The sequence below is a fragment of the Impatiens glandulifera genome, chromosome 7 (assembly GCF_907164915.1).
Source record: "Impatiens glandulifera chromosome 7, dImpGla2.1, whole genome shotgun sequence".
NCBI classification, from domain to species: Eukaryota; Viridiplantae; Streptophyta; class Magnoliopsida; order Ericales; family Balsaminaceae; genus Impatiens; species Impatiens glandulifera.
In genome coordinates this window covers 25080435-25092637 of record NC_061868.1, presented here as the reverse complement: position 1 = coordinate 25092637, position 12203 = coordinate 25080435, and the positions used below count along the sequence as shown (strand labels likewise).

At 35.4% G+C, this 12203-nt stretch overlaps 1 protein-coding gene across 2 annotated transcripts; it reads left to right on the top strand.

Moving 5' to 3' along the window:
• The first annotated feature begins 207 nt into the window (after positions 1 to 207).
• LOC124945702 (lysine-specific demethylase JMJ25-like) lies at positions 208 to 11080 on the top strand. Of its 2 annotated transcripts, none has more exons than XM_047486182.1 (14): positions 208 to 1435; positions 1530 to 1645; positions 1741 to 1837; positions 1926 to 2067; positions 2616 to 2685; positions 2764 to 3526; positions 3628 to 3957; positions 4649 to 4994; positions 5085 to 5395; positions 5856 to 5928; positions 6016 to 6101; positions 9686 to 9805; positions 10631 to 10696; positions 10838 to 11080. In XM_047486182.1, exons 1-14 carry the CDS (start codon positions 293 to 295, stop codon positions 10898 to 10900), a joined length of 3726 nt encoding a protein of 1241 aa, XP_047342138.1. In that variant the 5' UTR covers positions 208 to 292; the 3' UTR covers positions 10901 to 11080. The 2 variants fall into 2 exon arrangements, with proteins under 2 accessions (XP_047342138.1, XP_047342137.1); XM_047486181.1 differs by having other exon boundaries at positions 1926 to 2070.
• The last annotated feature ends 1123 nt before the right edge of the window (positions 11081 to 12203 follow it).

The window sequence follows — 12203 nt, the reverse complement described above, 5'->3', positions numbered from 1 at the left end:
GTAAATTCATTATTTCATTAATGTCCTTTTACAAAAATAATGAATTTATTAAGAATGTTATTTTGAACAAATAATTGGTATAAATAATACCTGAAAACATAAATAGACCTTAAAATCAAACGTGGTCTTAACAGGTGAAGAGAAGGAAATATTTTGAAAATCACTTGCATTTATTATTCTGCAAGTCTAAACCCCCACCTCCATTAAATCCCCTTCTTTCTCTACAAATTTCTTCTTCCCGCCTCTTCCCTCTACTCTCTTTCTCTCTCGCTGAAATCATCTGTGCGCGACGATGAATGATCCGGGAGAAACCGTCCAGAGTTCGGCCGCCGGCGAAGGCTATGTTGTTGAGAATATAGATAAGAAAGCGGCAGAAGAAGAGGAGGAACATCGCGTTTCTACTCTTGAAGTTGGTGATGATGTTAATCGAAACAGGGAAGGTGAGGAAGATCAAGTATACGGTGGCTCTGTTGAGGCGGAGGAGAATGTAGTTCAGGTGAAGAAGCTGCCTGAGCTAAGGGAGCTGAAGACGAAAGTGCACTTGGAAGGAGAAAATCTTAACGACTTTGCTGAGGAAAACTGCCAACTGAAGATAAGGTCTGTTAAATCTGATAGTAACGAATACCGGGAACACGATACCTCTGGTGAGACAGAGGAAGTGGTTTCGGTGAAGAAAGTGCAGTCGGAGGGAGAAAACCTAGTTTCTCCAGTCGCTGATGACGACGTTGCTGAGGATAACCCTGAAATGAAGAAAATGTCCACGAGAAGAAGGGCTGATAAATCTGATAATAACGAAGATCAGAAACACGGTAACTCTGATGAGACAGAGGGCGGCGTAGTTCTGGTGAAGAAGCAGCCCGAACCAAGGGGGCGGAAGAAGAAACTGCAGTCTGAGGGAGAAAACCTAGTTTCTCCTGTTGCTGATAGCAGCACTGCTGAGGAAAACCGCCAACTGAAGAAAATGCCCACGGGAAGTTCTGATAAATCGGATCATAACGAAGATCAGGAATTCGGTACCTCTGATGAGACAGAGGAAGTAGTTTTGGTGAAGAAGCAGCCCGAGAGAAGGGGACGGAAGAGGAAAGTCCAGTCCGAAGAAGAAAAACGAAATTCTCCCATCACTGATGATGGGGAAAACTTTGAACCTAAGACAAATCGCAACAGGAAAGAGGGCAGGAAGAAGAAGGTGGGTAGACCGATGAAGAAGGAAGACAATGATTCGTCGAACGAAGAAAGGACCCTAGAGGAGCCTGAAGGATCGATTGGGGCCATTAGATCTGATGAAGAAATATCGCAAGGCAAATCGATAAGTGCAATAAACGAGGAATCAGAGCAGCCTGTGAGTAGCTCAAGTGGCTACTCTCTTGGAGCTTTCAAGTGTCCAGTCGTCGATGAAAAACCAAAAGCCACCCGCCGGATGAAGAAAGATGAGAAGGTATCTGAATGAGCTCACACACATATACTCTCTCAATGTTTAGATATATCTAATATGTGATCTTATGTTTTGCTATTTGGATGTTGGAATGCAGGGGAATGATATTGTTTCGAATATGTGCCACCAATGCCAGAGAAATGATAAAGGAAGGGTTGTTCGATGCAATAAGTGTTCTAGGAAACGATACTGTGTTCCCTGCATGACAAGATGGTATGAAGTCATAATTTCTTAGTCATATCATATCCAAAAAGCTGCAACTATCTTTATAATTCATAACTCTAAATTGTACTTGCACACTTGTGTAGGTATCCTAAAATGTCTGATGAGGATTTTGCTGCAGCTTGTCCAGTATGCCTCTTAAACTGCAATTGCAAGTCGTGCTTGCGCTTGGATGTACCCATTGTTAGTTTCTATCAGCTTAATATCCAGTCAGATAGCCTGTTGATGTTATTTCTGAAGATTATGATTTCCATGCCTCACATTGTTTTAGGAACTCACAAATTTGAAAGCAGAGGTTTCTGATGAAAACAAGGTCATATACTCAAAGTTCATACTGCAAACACTTGTTCCATTTCTGAAAAAGTTTAACGAGGACCAAACCCTGGAAAAGCAAGTTGAGGCTAAAATTCGAGGTGGTTCTGGGAGATTCCTAATTTCTTTATGATTTGTCTGTTTGTCAGACAGCTTCAATTTGCATATATACTGTCCATTTTCCTGTAAACGAAAATTAAGGTCTATTTGTTACTTTCCCAACATATATATAAATATATTTTGATTTATAAAATTGACCTTTTGTTCAAAAAACACTTTGTGCAACAATTATTTCGCCTTTTGATGTGGTTTTGCACATTGAATTTTGTTATATTCACAATACAGATTTCCCTTTGTATAGAAGCTGGTTTCAATAAAATATTAAGGAAGTTTCATTAAAGGGAAACTTTTGTTTTACCAAGAAAGCTATTATGGTCAAAGAATGAAACAACAATGATGTTAATTATTAATTATGGTATAAAATTACTCCCATATCTACAAAGCAACCATGGTTACAATACTTATGTGGAAATGCTTTCTCTGCTCTAAGCAAATTTTCTGAATTCTAATGTTGTTTATAATTTTATACTACATATTCTAGAAATGTGTTGCTGGTTTTTATAGTTCCAATGAATGGCTGGTTTGCTAGGTCTTTCATTAACAGAAACAACAGTGAAGCAGGCAAAATCCCCTGATGATGAGTCTGAACGCGTTTATTGGTAAGTTTTTTATTAATACATCTTTTTCCTGTACTCCTTGGTATTTGAAGCACTAACTTTGTTGCATTTTATATGCAGCAATAACTGTAAAACTTCCATTATCGACTTCCATAGAAACTGTCCAAATTGTTTATATGACCTTTGTCTTGCATGTTGCCTTGAGCTGCGTGATGGACACCTGCAGGGAGGCAAAAAGGTAGTAGTTAAGAAATATGTTGACAATGGACCAGATTACTTGCATGGAATAAACATTGAAACTAAAAGTGGTGGACGTTGTTCAAAAATAAAAAAATCAAAGGGATCTGTTCAAACTAATCCTACGGATCATTTTATCCCAAGATCTGTATGGAAAGCTAATGAAGATGGCAGTATTCCTTGTCCGTCTAAAAGTAATGGTGGATGTGGCCACGGTGTTCTAGAACTGAGATGTATGTTCCCTGAAGATTTTATTTACCAGTTGTTAGTGAAGGCTGAAGAGATGGTAAAACCATGTGACCTCAAGGATATGACTGAAGGAAGAAACTTGTGTTCCAATTGCAGCGAGGAAAAACAATCTGATGCTTGTGTCAATAAAAATATCAGAAAAGCAGCTTCCAGGGGAGATTCTGCTGACGACTATTTGTATTGTCCAAGAGCTATAGATATTCAGCATGACGACTTGAAACATTTCCAGTGGCACTGGTATAAAGGAGAGCCTGTTATTGTTACTGACGTCCTTGAAAATACAAAAGGTTTGAGCTGGGAACCAATGGTAATGTGGCGTGCATTCCGCCAGATCAAGAATCTTAACCACTCCAAGCTCTTAAATGTAGTTGCTGTCAATTGTTTAGATTGGTGTGAGGTCAGATCAGCTTTCTTATATTGCATTTGTAGAAAGTCATTTATTTTGTTCTGTCTGCTGTAATACCACATTATCATTATTTGACATGTTTTGAAATGTAGGAAGAGGTTAATATTCGTGACTTCTTTAAGGGATATTTGGATGGAAGATTCGACAATTTTGGATGGCCTAAAATTCATAAGTTGAAAGATTGGCCTCCATCCAGCTTATTTGAAGAGCATTTGCCTCGTCATGGGTCTGAGTTCATTAGTAGTTTGCCATTTAAAGCATATACACATCCTCGTGAAGGATTCTTAAACCTTGCTGTAAAGTTACCCGAGAAAACATTGAAGCCTGATTTGGGTCCCAAGACATATATTGCTTATGGAGTCACTGAGGAGCTGGGACGTGGAGACTCTGTGACCAAGCTTCACTGTGATATGTCTGATGCAGTATGTGTGCAAAACTTACATATTTTAGTGGAGTTGAATCTAACCTCTAAAACTGAATTTTAGAGTTAGTCCATTTCATTTTGGTAGAAACAATTGATTTGTCCTAATATAGTTACTTTATATGGAATTTCACATGGGCTCTCTACATGGATTTGTAGTGTTGATTCTTGGAGTAGCTTATCTGATCACTCCTTTCTCATACGAAAAAGATAGACTTATAATCCCCCTTGCTTATTCTCATATTTGGGTAGAGTGTAAGTTTAGTTTGAATGTTGGATTTGAAGCTTGTATATACTCTCAGTTATATAGTTGCTTGTTAGAGATCAACTAGTTGATTTAGTTACTCTTAAAAAATCTTAATAGCTTTTTCAACTCCCAGCCAATTTTATTAATATACTACCATTGCTAACTTGCACAATTCATCCTATTATTTATGTTTTTTTATTTGTTACTTTTGAACAAGTAATTTAAAAGCAGGAAATGATAAAAATAATAATGGAAGTACTTATCTATTGAATTTCTTTATACATAGAATGTTATAGAAATTTTGTTATTCTTTCGAACTTCAGTGTCATAATTTAATTCACATATCTTATCTAGTACTGCTTTCTTTATGTTACATTGTTGAAATTGAGTTTTAGGGTTTTCTGGTTGTCTGCTAATAAGTGGTGTTTTTAATTTTATTTCTCAGGTGAATATATTGACACACACTCAAGCAGTTCCTCTTACTCCAGCCCACCTTGAATGTATAAACGAGTTAAAAAGACAACAATTTATTCATGATCAAATTGAAATATTTGACCAAAAGGTGGAAGATATTACATTTCACAAGAAAAACGATGAAGTAATGAAACTTTCTCATACCCACACGAGTGAGAATGCAACAGATATTGGAGTTAGAGTAGAGAAAGATCCACCCAACGTATCTATTGTGAGGGCTGACCAGACTACGAGCGAAGGGGAGACAAATACTGATTCTGGTATGTCAAACAAGAACAGAATTGAAGCTGTATGTGTCACCAAAACGGAGAAAGCAGGTAATGAACTTGAAAATGATAACAGTCTCATTAGCAGTAGAGGAAGGTCAAAGTGGTGTTTTTTTTCTCAACTGCCATCATATAATGCAGATGAGTCCTATCAGCCTTGCCAGGAGATTTTTAGCTCCATAGAGGCAGGAGAAGGGAAGGCAATGGCAATCACACAGAGAAGTGCTGCTGAAACTTCTGCAAGCATAACTTCAAAGTTGAAGCATGATGAAACTCATAATTATGACAGTGAAATTCAAGGAGAAGAAGGCTTGGAGTTGGAGGGGATTGGAAAGGTTGATGGTGGGGCTCTCTGGGATATCTTTCGACGAGAAGATGTCCCTAAGCTTCGTGAATATCTCTTGAAGCATCACAAGGAATTCAGGCATGTCTTTGGTTCTCCAGTGCAGCAGGTCAATGTTCTCCAAATTCTTTAAATCTTTTTGTTTCTGCAGAACCAAATTGGTTTTGTATTCTTTGCTACTTGGGAAGTTAAACTGTAACAAGGCTTATTCATCATAAAGGAATTTTTATCTTGGATAAAAAATCACTCTATGGTAAAAAGTGTTCTTTGTGGATGGTGACTTGAAAAGATTCAAGATTTATATTATTTAGGATCTATCGGAATAAATGGACATTGGGTGATAGTGAAAAGAGTCTTAAGAGTTACTTCTGATGCTTTCCTTTAGGCTAGTTATAGTGCGTTACATATTGTTAAATTCTGCAGTTGGTGAAAACTCAGGGAAAGAAGATATATATTTGGTGTGATAAATAGTTGCCTTGCTATAAAAGCATTTTTAGATAATGAAAGTTTCATATCTTAGACACCTTTACTTCCTCTGCTGCCTATTTCTTAATACCGTTTTTTTACAGGTCTTCCACCCTATTCATGACCAATGCTTTTACTTGACTTTTGAACATAAAAAGCAGCTTCAAGAGGAATTTGGTGTGTTTCTCATTCTGTTACATCCACACAGGTTTCCTTGCTTTGATTCAATCTTTATGATGTGAATATTTTGACTATGCATTGTAGGAATTGAGCCTTGGACTTTTGTCCAACAACTTGGTGAAGCTGTTTTTATACCTGCTGGGTGTCCACATCAAGTTAGAAACCTTAAGGTCAATGATTTCTTCATTTTAGTTGCATGTGATTTTTTTGTGGGTTGAACCACTTGTCTGATTGTATACATGTCATCGAATATCCTTGTGCATTTTCTAGGTTGTTTCAATTTAAATATTTGAAACTAGGGTTCTTTATGATGTCCCCATTTATAAACATGTTTGTTTGTTTCTGCAGTAAGATTTACAAAAACAGAAATAAAAAGTTTTTCCAAACGAGCCTACATATCATGGCAACTTTTTTATCTTAAGTAATCTATTGTGGAAAATACAGTTTAGGTACATTGAGATGGAATTCCAATCCACACTTTTTCCTTATCATAGGCATTTACTCCAAGTGGTTGGAGGTTATTTGTCTCCCACAAAGACTCATGTATGCATATGTTGGTAATGGCTCTATCATTTAATTAATTTAATTAGTTTCTCTTGTATTGCCTCTAAATTATACTATCCATATTAGTTTAAAATCCAATTATATCAAGAAAATTTATTGTCTTCAAAATTCTACATGCTATTTGAGTGTGTTTCAATCTTGAGCAGCAAATCAATAGTCTTGCTGCCTCCGTCAATGCTCAAGTAGTCATTGATGGATGTCTTCAATAATTTATAGTTTCTTCCATCTCTACCTTACAAGTTCTCATCTTGTTGCCTTGCTAGAAGAATCAATCTCCTGCGGCTCACTCGTCGTAGCAACACATTTCTACTATTCCACCAGCTGTCTCCAACTTCCATAAGTCTGGCACTCGCTTTTGGTTTTGGCAAACCTGAACATATATAATGTGTTGCTGGCCTTAACAACCTATTTGTCTTCTGCACATATGGAAAAGAAAGGAAGAGAAAGAGGTGGAATATTCTTAGGCCAACACAACCCTGAGGATCTCTCTATTTCCATTCCTTCTCCATTTCTAACCTTCGTTGATTGGTGCAGTGTCAACGACATATCTTACGAAGAGAACAATCATCCTCCGCTCGTCGAAGTCGTCTCGATATAATCTTTAAACCGACTGTGAGTCAGAGCCTTTGTCTGTTGTGGAAATCCTCGGCCTTCATCTCTCTTATATGCAAGTTGTTGGATGAGGTGGCTAGGTTTCTAAAGAAGATCATCTTTTTAGGTCTTGGGCTATGTTTGATTCTAGGTTTAGATTTTCAGATAAAAAAAAGTAAGGAAAACTAAAAAAAGACCTAGATTTATATTAGTCGCATTCAGAAGAAAACGCTCCAACAAAGGACCTATAGGCCATCTCACTTGGAGATTGGGCATCTCAAAATGGCCCACCCCAATATTTTAAATCTCATTCTAATTTGAGCCAAATTGTCTAACATTCAAATGTTTGGCATGCAGGTCTAACATTCAAATGTTTGGCATGATACATGCATACACTCGGTGTCGTTAATATGACAAAAACTGCTCTGAGAATGTCAATGCATCCCCACACTGATTATGCCTTTTGCATTTTAAGTGTAAATCAAAACTCAAGGAACATATCGCTCAAACCACTTTTAAAGAGTTATTGCAAGTTCTTTAGAAACTTCATACTAGGGCATTCGGTTGGTCCCATATGAGCATCATAGTGAAGCGCGCAAGTCCCTCCCACCCCAAAATTTTAAATCTCATTCAAATTTGAGCCAAGTTGTCTAACATTCAAATGTTTGGCATGATGCAGGCATACCCTAAGTGTCGTTAATATGACAAAAACTGCTCACAATGTCAATGTACCCCACACTGTTTATGCATTTTAGGTGTAAATCAAAACTGAATGAACATATCGCGCAAGCCACCTTTAAAGAGTTGTCGACGACTCACAAGTTTCTTAGATACATCTTACTAGGGCATTCAGTTAGTTTTCACACGGGCATCATGGTGAAGCGCGCAAGTCCCCTAGTCCACCCAAAATTTAAATCTCATTCAAATTTGAGCCAAATTGTCTAGCATTCAAATGTTTGGCATGATACCTGCATACACTCAGTGACGTTAATATGGAAAAAACTGCGCTCACAATGTCAATGTACCCCTACACTGATCATGCCTTTTGCATTTTTGGTGTAAATCAAAACTTAATGAACATATCGCTCAAGCCACTTTCAAAGAGTTGTCGACTATTCACAAGTTCTGTAGATACTCCTTACTAGGGAATTCAGTTGGTTCCCGCAGGAGCATCATGGTGAAGCGCGCAAGTCCTCCCCTCAGAGTCCTTTATATGTTCATACATTTTAGGTTTCCGCACATTGCAGATCACAAACTTTCCTACTGACGGAGTCACTGGCTACCATAGTATTATAGACCCTTTGTTCGGTGTTTGTCCTGAATATCATTTCTGCAGATTTAGGGGGTGTGAAAAATATAACCTAGGCACATTGAGATGTCCTTCAGTACTCACTTTTACCTTTCTAATAAGCATTTACTCAAATCATTGGTGCTATCACAAGCTTCAACTATTTGGCGGTGTCGTAGACAACCACACTCAATGACAACTATGCGAGAATCTCGCCATTTACCTTGTGGTATGTGTGTATCATCAAAATAACTCATTTCCAGTTGAATCATATTCTTCTGGCCCTCCTAGTTTAGGCTAAAATTTCTCGCCTCTATTGAGAGGTGTGAAAAATATAACCTGGGCACATTAAGATGCCCTTCAATACACACTTTTACCTTTCTAATAGGCATTTACTCAAGTCATTGGAGGTTGTTTGCCTTATCTATAAATTACTATCCTTATATATGAATACAGTTTTTCCTCTTCAAAATTCTACATCTATTCATTCATATCGTTTGTCTTCTTTCTAGAACATTAAAGGGATGCAGGCCTTTAAATTTTTTATGTTAGTGTTTTTAATGACTGACTTGACCCATTTGGAAATACTTTCTAATGATTGGTCTGGACAAAAAAAAAACGTCGATAAATGTCCTTTAACACTTTTTTTGTCATGTATCTCATCCGGATGTTGATTTATATAATATTTTAAAACATAAGTTAACTAGACACATTTGCATATTTTTTTTTTGACGTTTCCTCTTTCAAACCTATCTCCAGCTCCAAAAAAAATGTGTTTCTAAATTGGCCAAGTCATAGTTATTTTTTTATATCTTTTTTTAAGAAATGTAAACTTTTCATCCTAATAAATAAAATAGGGACTCTGAGTCAAATTACAAAAACATGTTAAACAAATTGAAAAAATTAAAATTTAAAAAACAATGCCATTAGAGTTTGATAAGTTTGTAGTAATCATATCCATTGCATATCCTTCATTCTTGACAATGATATAAGTTTGAAGTAAAGTCTTTAATCTGCCCATTACTAGTTCCATTTCTTTCCTTCTATTATTTGAACAATTTGCAACAATTATATATCTACATGGAGGAGAATATTAGATACAAAATTCTGGGACACTTGAAAAATGATATTGACTGTCTAGCTTTTGTGCATGATGAGCATCACTTGGATGAATATCTACCAGTGATTATTGACATTGTTTTTGCATTGCTCATTTAACTCCCCAACACATTTTACTTCTGATGTTGATTAGGGAATATAAATGAAAATTGATTACTCATATTACTCATTTTATTCATCTCGAAATTCCAGTCATGCATTAAGGTTGCACTGGATTTTGTCTCTCCTGAAAATGTTGATGAATGTGTCCGTTTGACGGAGGAATTTCGACTACTTCCCCAGGATCACAAGGCTCAGGAGGACAAGTTAGAGGTATCCCATTTGTTTATGTTATATGATGATTTGATCCCCACTTGCATATATCCTGTAATAGTAGAATTGGCAGTTTATTTTTATTTGTCTTGCAAACATTCTGCATTTGCACTTATAACCTGTATATTGATTTTGACCTAATCCTTTCTGGGAAATGCTAGTTAGTGTTGTATTCTTTCCTTTCTAAAGAGGTCTGGTTGAACAACCTTTCTCTCTATTATGTTTAGGGTTGTTAAAATGTAAGTTGTAAATGCTAGCACTTACACAATTTCACTATTATGTTTAGGGTTTTTAATTAATCCCTTTGTCACAGTAAGAAGACAATAACTAGAATGTCAGACCTACCCTTTTCTACAATTAGTAATTCACTTTCTTAAGATCTTGTGAAGCTTCCACATATGGAAACAGATTAGAATCAATTTTCATAAGTTGTTGTAGATATCAATTCCTAGGGTAGAATCGATATGGAAAATAGATAGAATATGGGACAATGTATTTTATACTCTTATTCTAACTATGTTAATCTTTATGGTACATGAAAGCCATAATATTTATTTTACAACAATATCTCTTATTAAGCCCTTATACTGGATAGAGAATAAAATCAGAATCACCCTTTTCCCCCCTATTTTTGAATGTGGAGCATAGATTTGATCTGTTTCAAATTATTTATTTTGACCAGAAACTATGTCAATGTTTAAATCCATTTTGTCGATGCTTTGAAATTTGAATTACTAGTGCAAATCAATATGGTGGGTGTTATTTGGCAATGAGCTGTATGTATGTATTTATTCATAGTGCAAATGTGTGTTTGGTTTGATATAGGTGAAGAAAATGGCTGTTCATGCTATGATTAATGCTGTGACTGAATTGGACCCCTCTTTTGCTAAGGTCAGGAAATATAATAATAATAGATTTAGTTTTTCTGCTCTATCATGCATGCATTTGCTGTACAATGAGAAGTTGTATTTACATAGTTACAATGAAAGGAGTTAGATTTTATTGTGATTGTGATTTCAATTTCGTTTACAGGTGCTTTCAGTGCTTTCAGATACTAAGGGAAAGAAGAAAAAAATAGGAAAGTCGAAGAAGTAGAGAGGGCATTTAATTTACATTGCCTTCTTTTCTCGGAATCTTATTCCTTCTTTTCTTTTTTCGTGTTAAGAAGCATTTCTGATTTGAGTACATAAATGTTTTTGTCATATACTTAGTGATATGTCTTGAAAACACATAAAATTTGTATATAGTTTCATTTCTATGGAGTTGTTAAAACCATTTTGCTTGCCTGGTTTATATGTTCATTACTTGTTTGATGTTTTATTTTTTCTTGAATGGAATTCTAATAGATTGATATCACATTATTCATTACTTTTAAAATATTAATTATTGGAGATATTTTGGACATTTAATGTCTAAGTACATCTTTTGAAAAATCATCAACAATTGTTAAAGGTGTATTTGTTAGAGATATTTTTTTTTTTTGTAAGGATCTCACAAATCAATATGAATGAGATTAATTTTTCTTTGAAAATTGAGAAACTATTTTGGAAAGATATTTTATAAAATAAGTCTTCACTAATTGTATACAATTTTTTTTTACTGAAATCATTTGAAACTAAGAAAAAAAAACTGGTTTTTGAATATAATTTCACAAAAGTTTGTATTTAAAATTTGGTGCAATAAAACATATTTTAGATTGAGTTTTCATTTTGTTTTATATTTATAATTTGACTAATTGATTTTGAAGATCCATTTTCAACTCTTTCCGAAATTCGGAGTTTTGTTAACAAATTTATCTGATTCGAAGTTGATATTTTTGTCTTTAGAGTTCGTTGTTCCATATGAGTTTTCTCTTAATATTCCTGCTCCATTTGAAATTTCAGAAGTTTTGTCAGTTTTCTCCATCATGTCTTTGAGGAGTTTCTGCATCATCTTGTATTCTATTGGAGTTACCTCCGTTGGTGCATCTTCATCGTCTAGAAAAAAAAGTATTTGCTGCATAGTTCATGCATTTTTCTCTTCTTCGGTTCTTCCATCATTCTGAAACATGGCTCTTTGTTGTGTCCTTTCATTCTGCAGTGGCTACATATAATACTCTTATTATTGTTCTGTCTTTCATCATTTGAGTTCGTAACCCTTTAGAAATTTCTTGAGTTGAGTTTCCCATAAACATAGATGAGTGTTGTTCTTAATTTTGAATGTTGATTTGTCATTTTTTTTCAACATTCAAAAGCATTATATATTTTCAAAGCAGTCATCAAACCCTAATAGAAAGAGGTACAAATTATTTTTCTCATAATTCATCACAACTCCTTTTCAAGCCTACATCATGCAGATTTATTTTATTGCTTCTATCACCGTCACAACTTCTATGTGGTTGTAGATAGAGTAATTCATC

What these genes read in the sequence shown, in the direction of transcription:
- LOC124945702 (XM_047486181.1), top strand. Translation starts at nt 293, where the DNA reads ATGAATGATCCGGGAGAAACCGTCCAGAGTTCGGCCGCCGGCGAAGGC. An exon ending in ACTGTGATATGTCTGATGCA is followed by an intron (nt 3,958 to 4,648) that starts GTATGTGTGCAA and finishes TTTATTTCTCAG; the next exon opens with GTGAATATATTGACACACAC. An exon ending in TGGACCCCTCTTTTGCTAAG is followed by an intron (nt 10,697 to 10,837) that starts GTCAGGAAATAT and finishes TTTCGTTTACAG; the next exon opens with GTGCTTTCAGTGCTTTCAGA.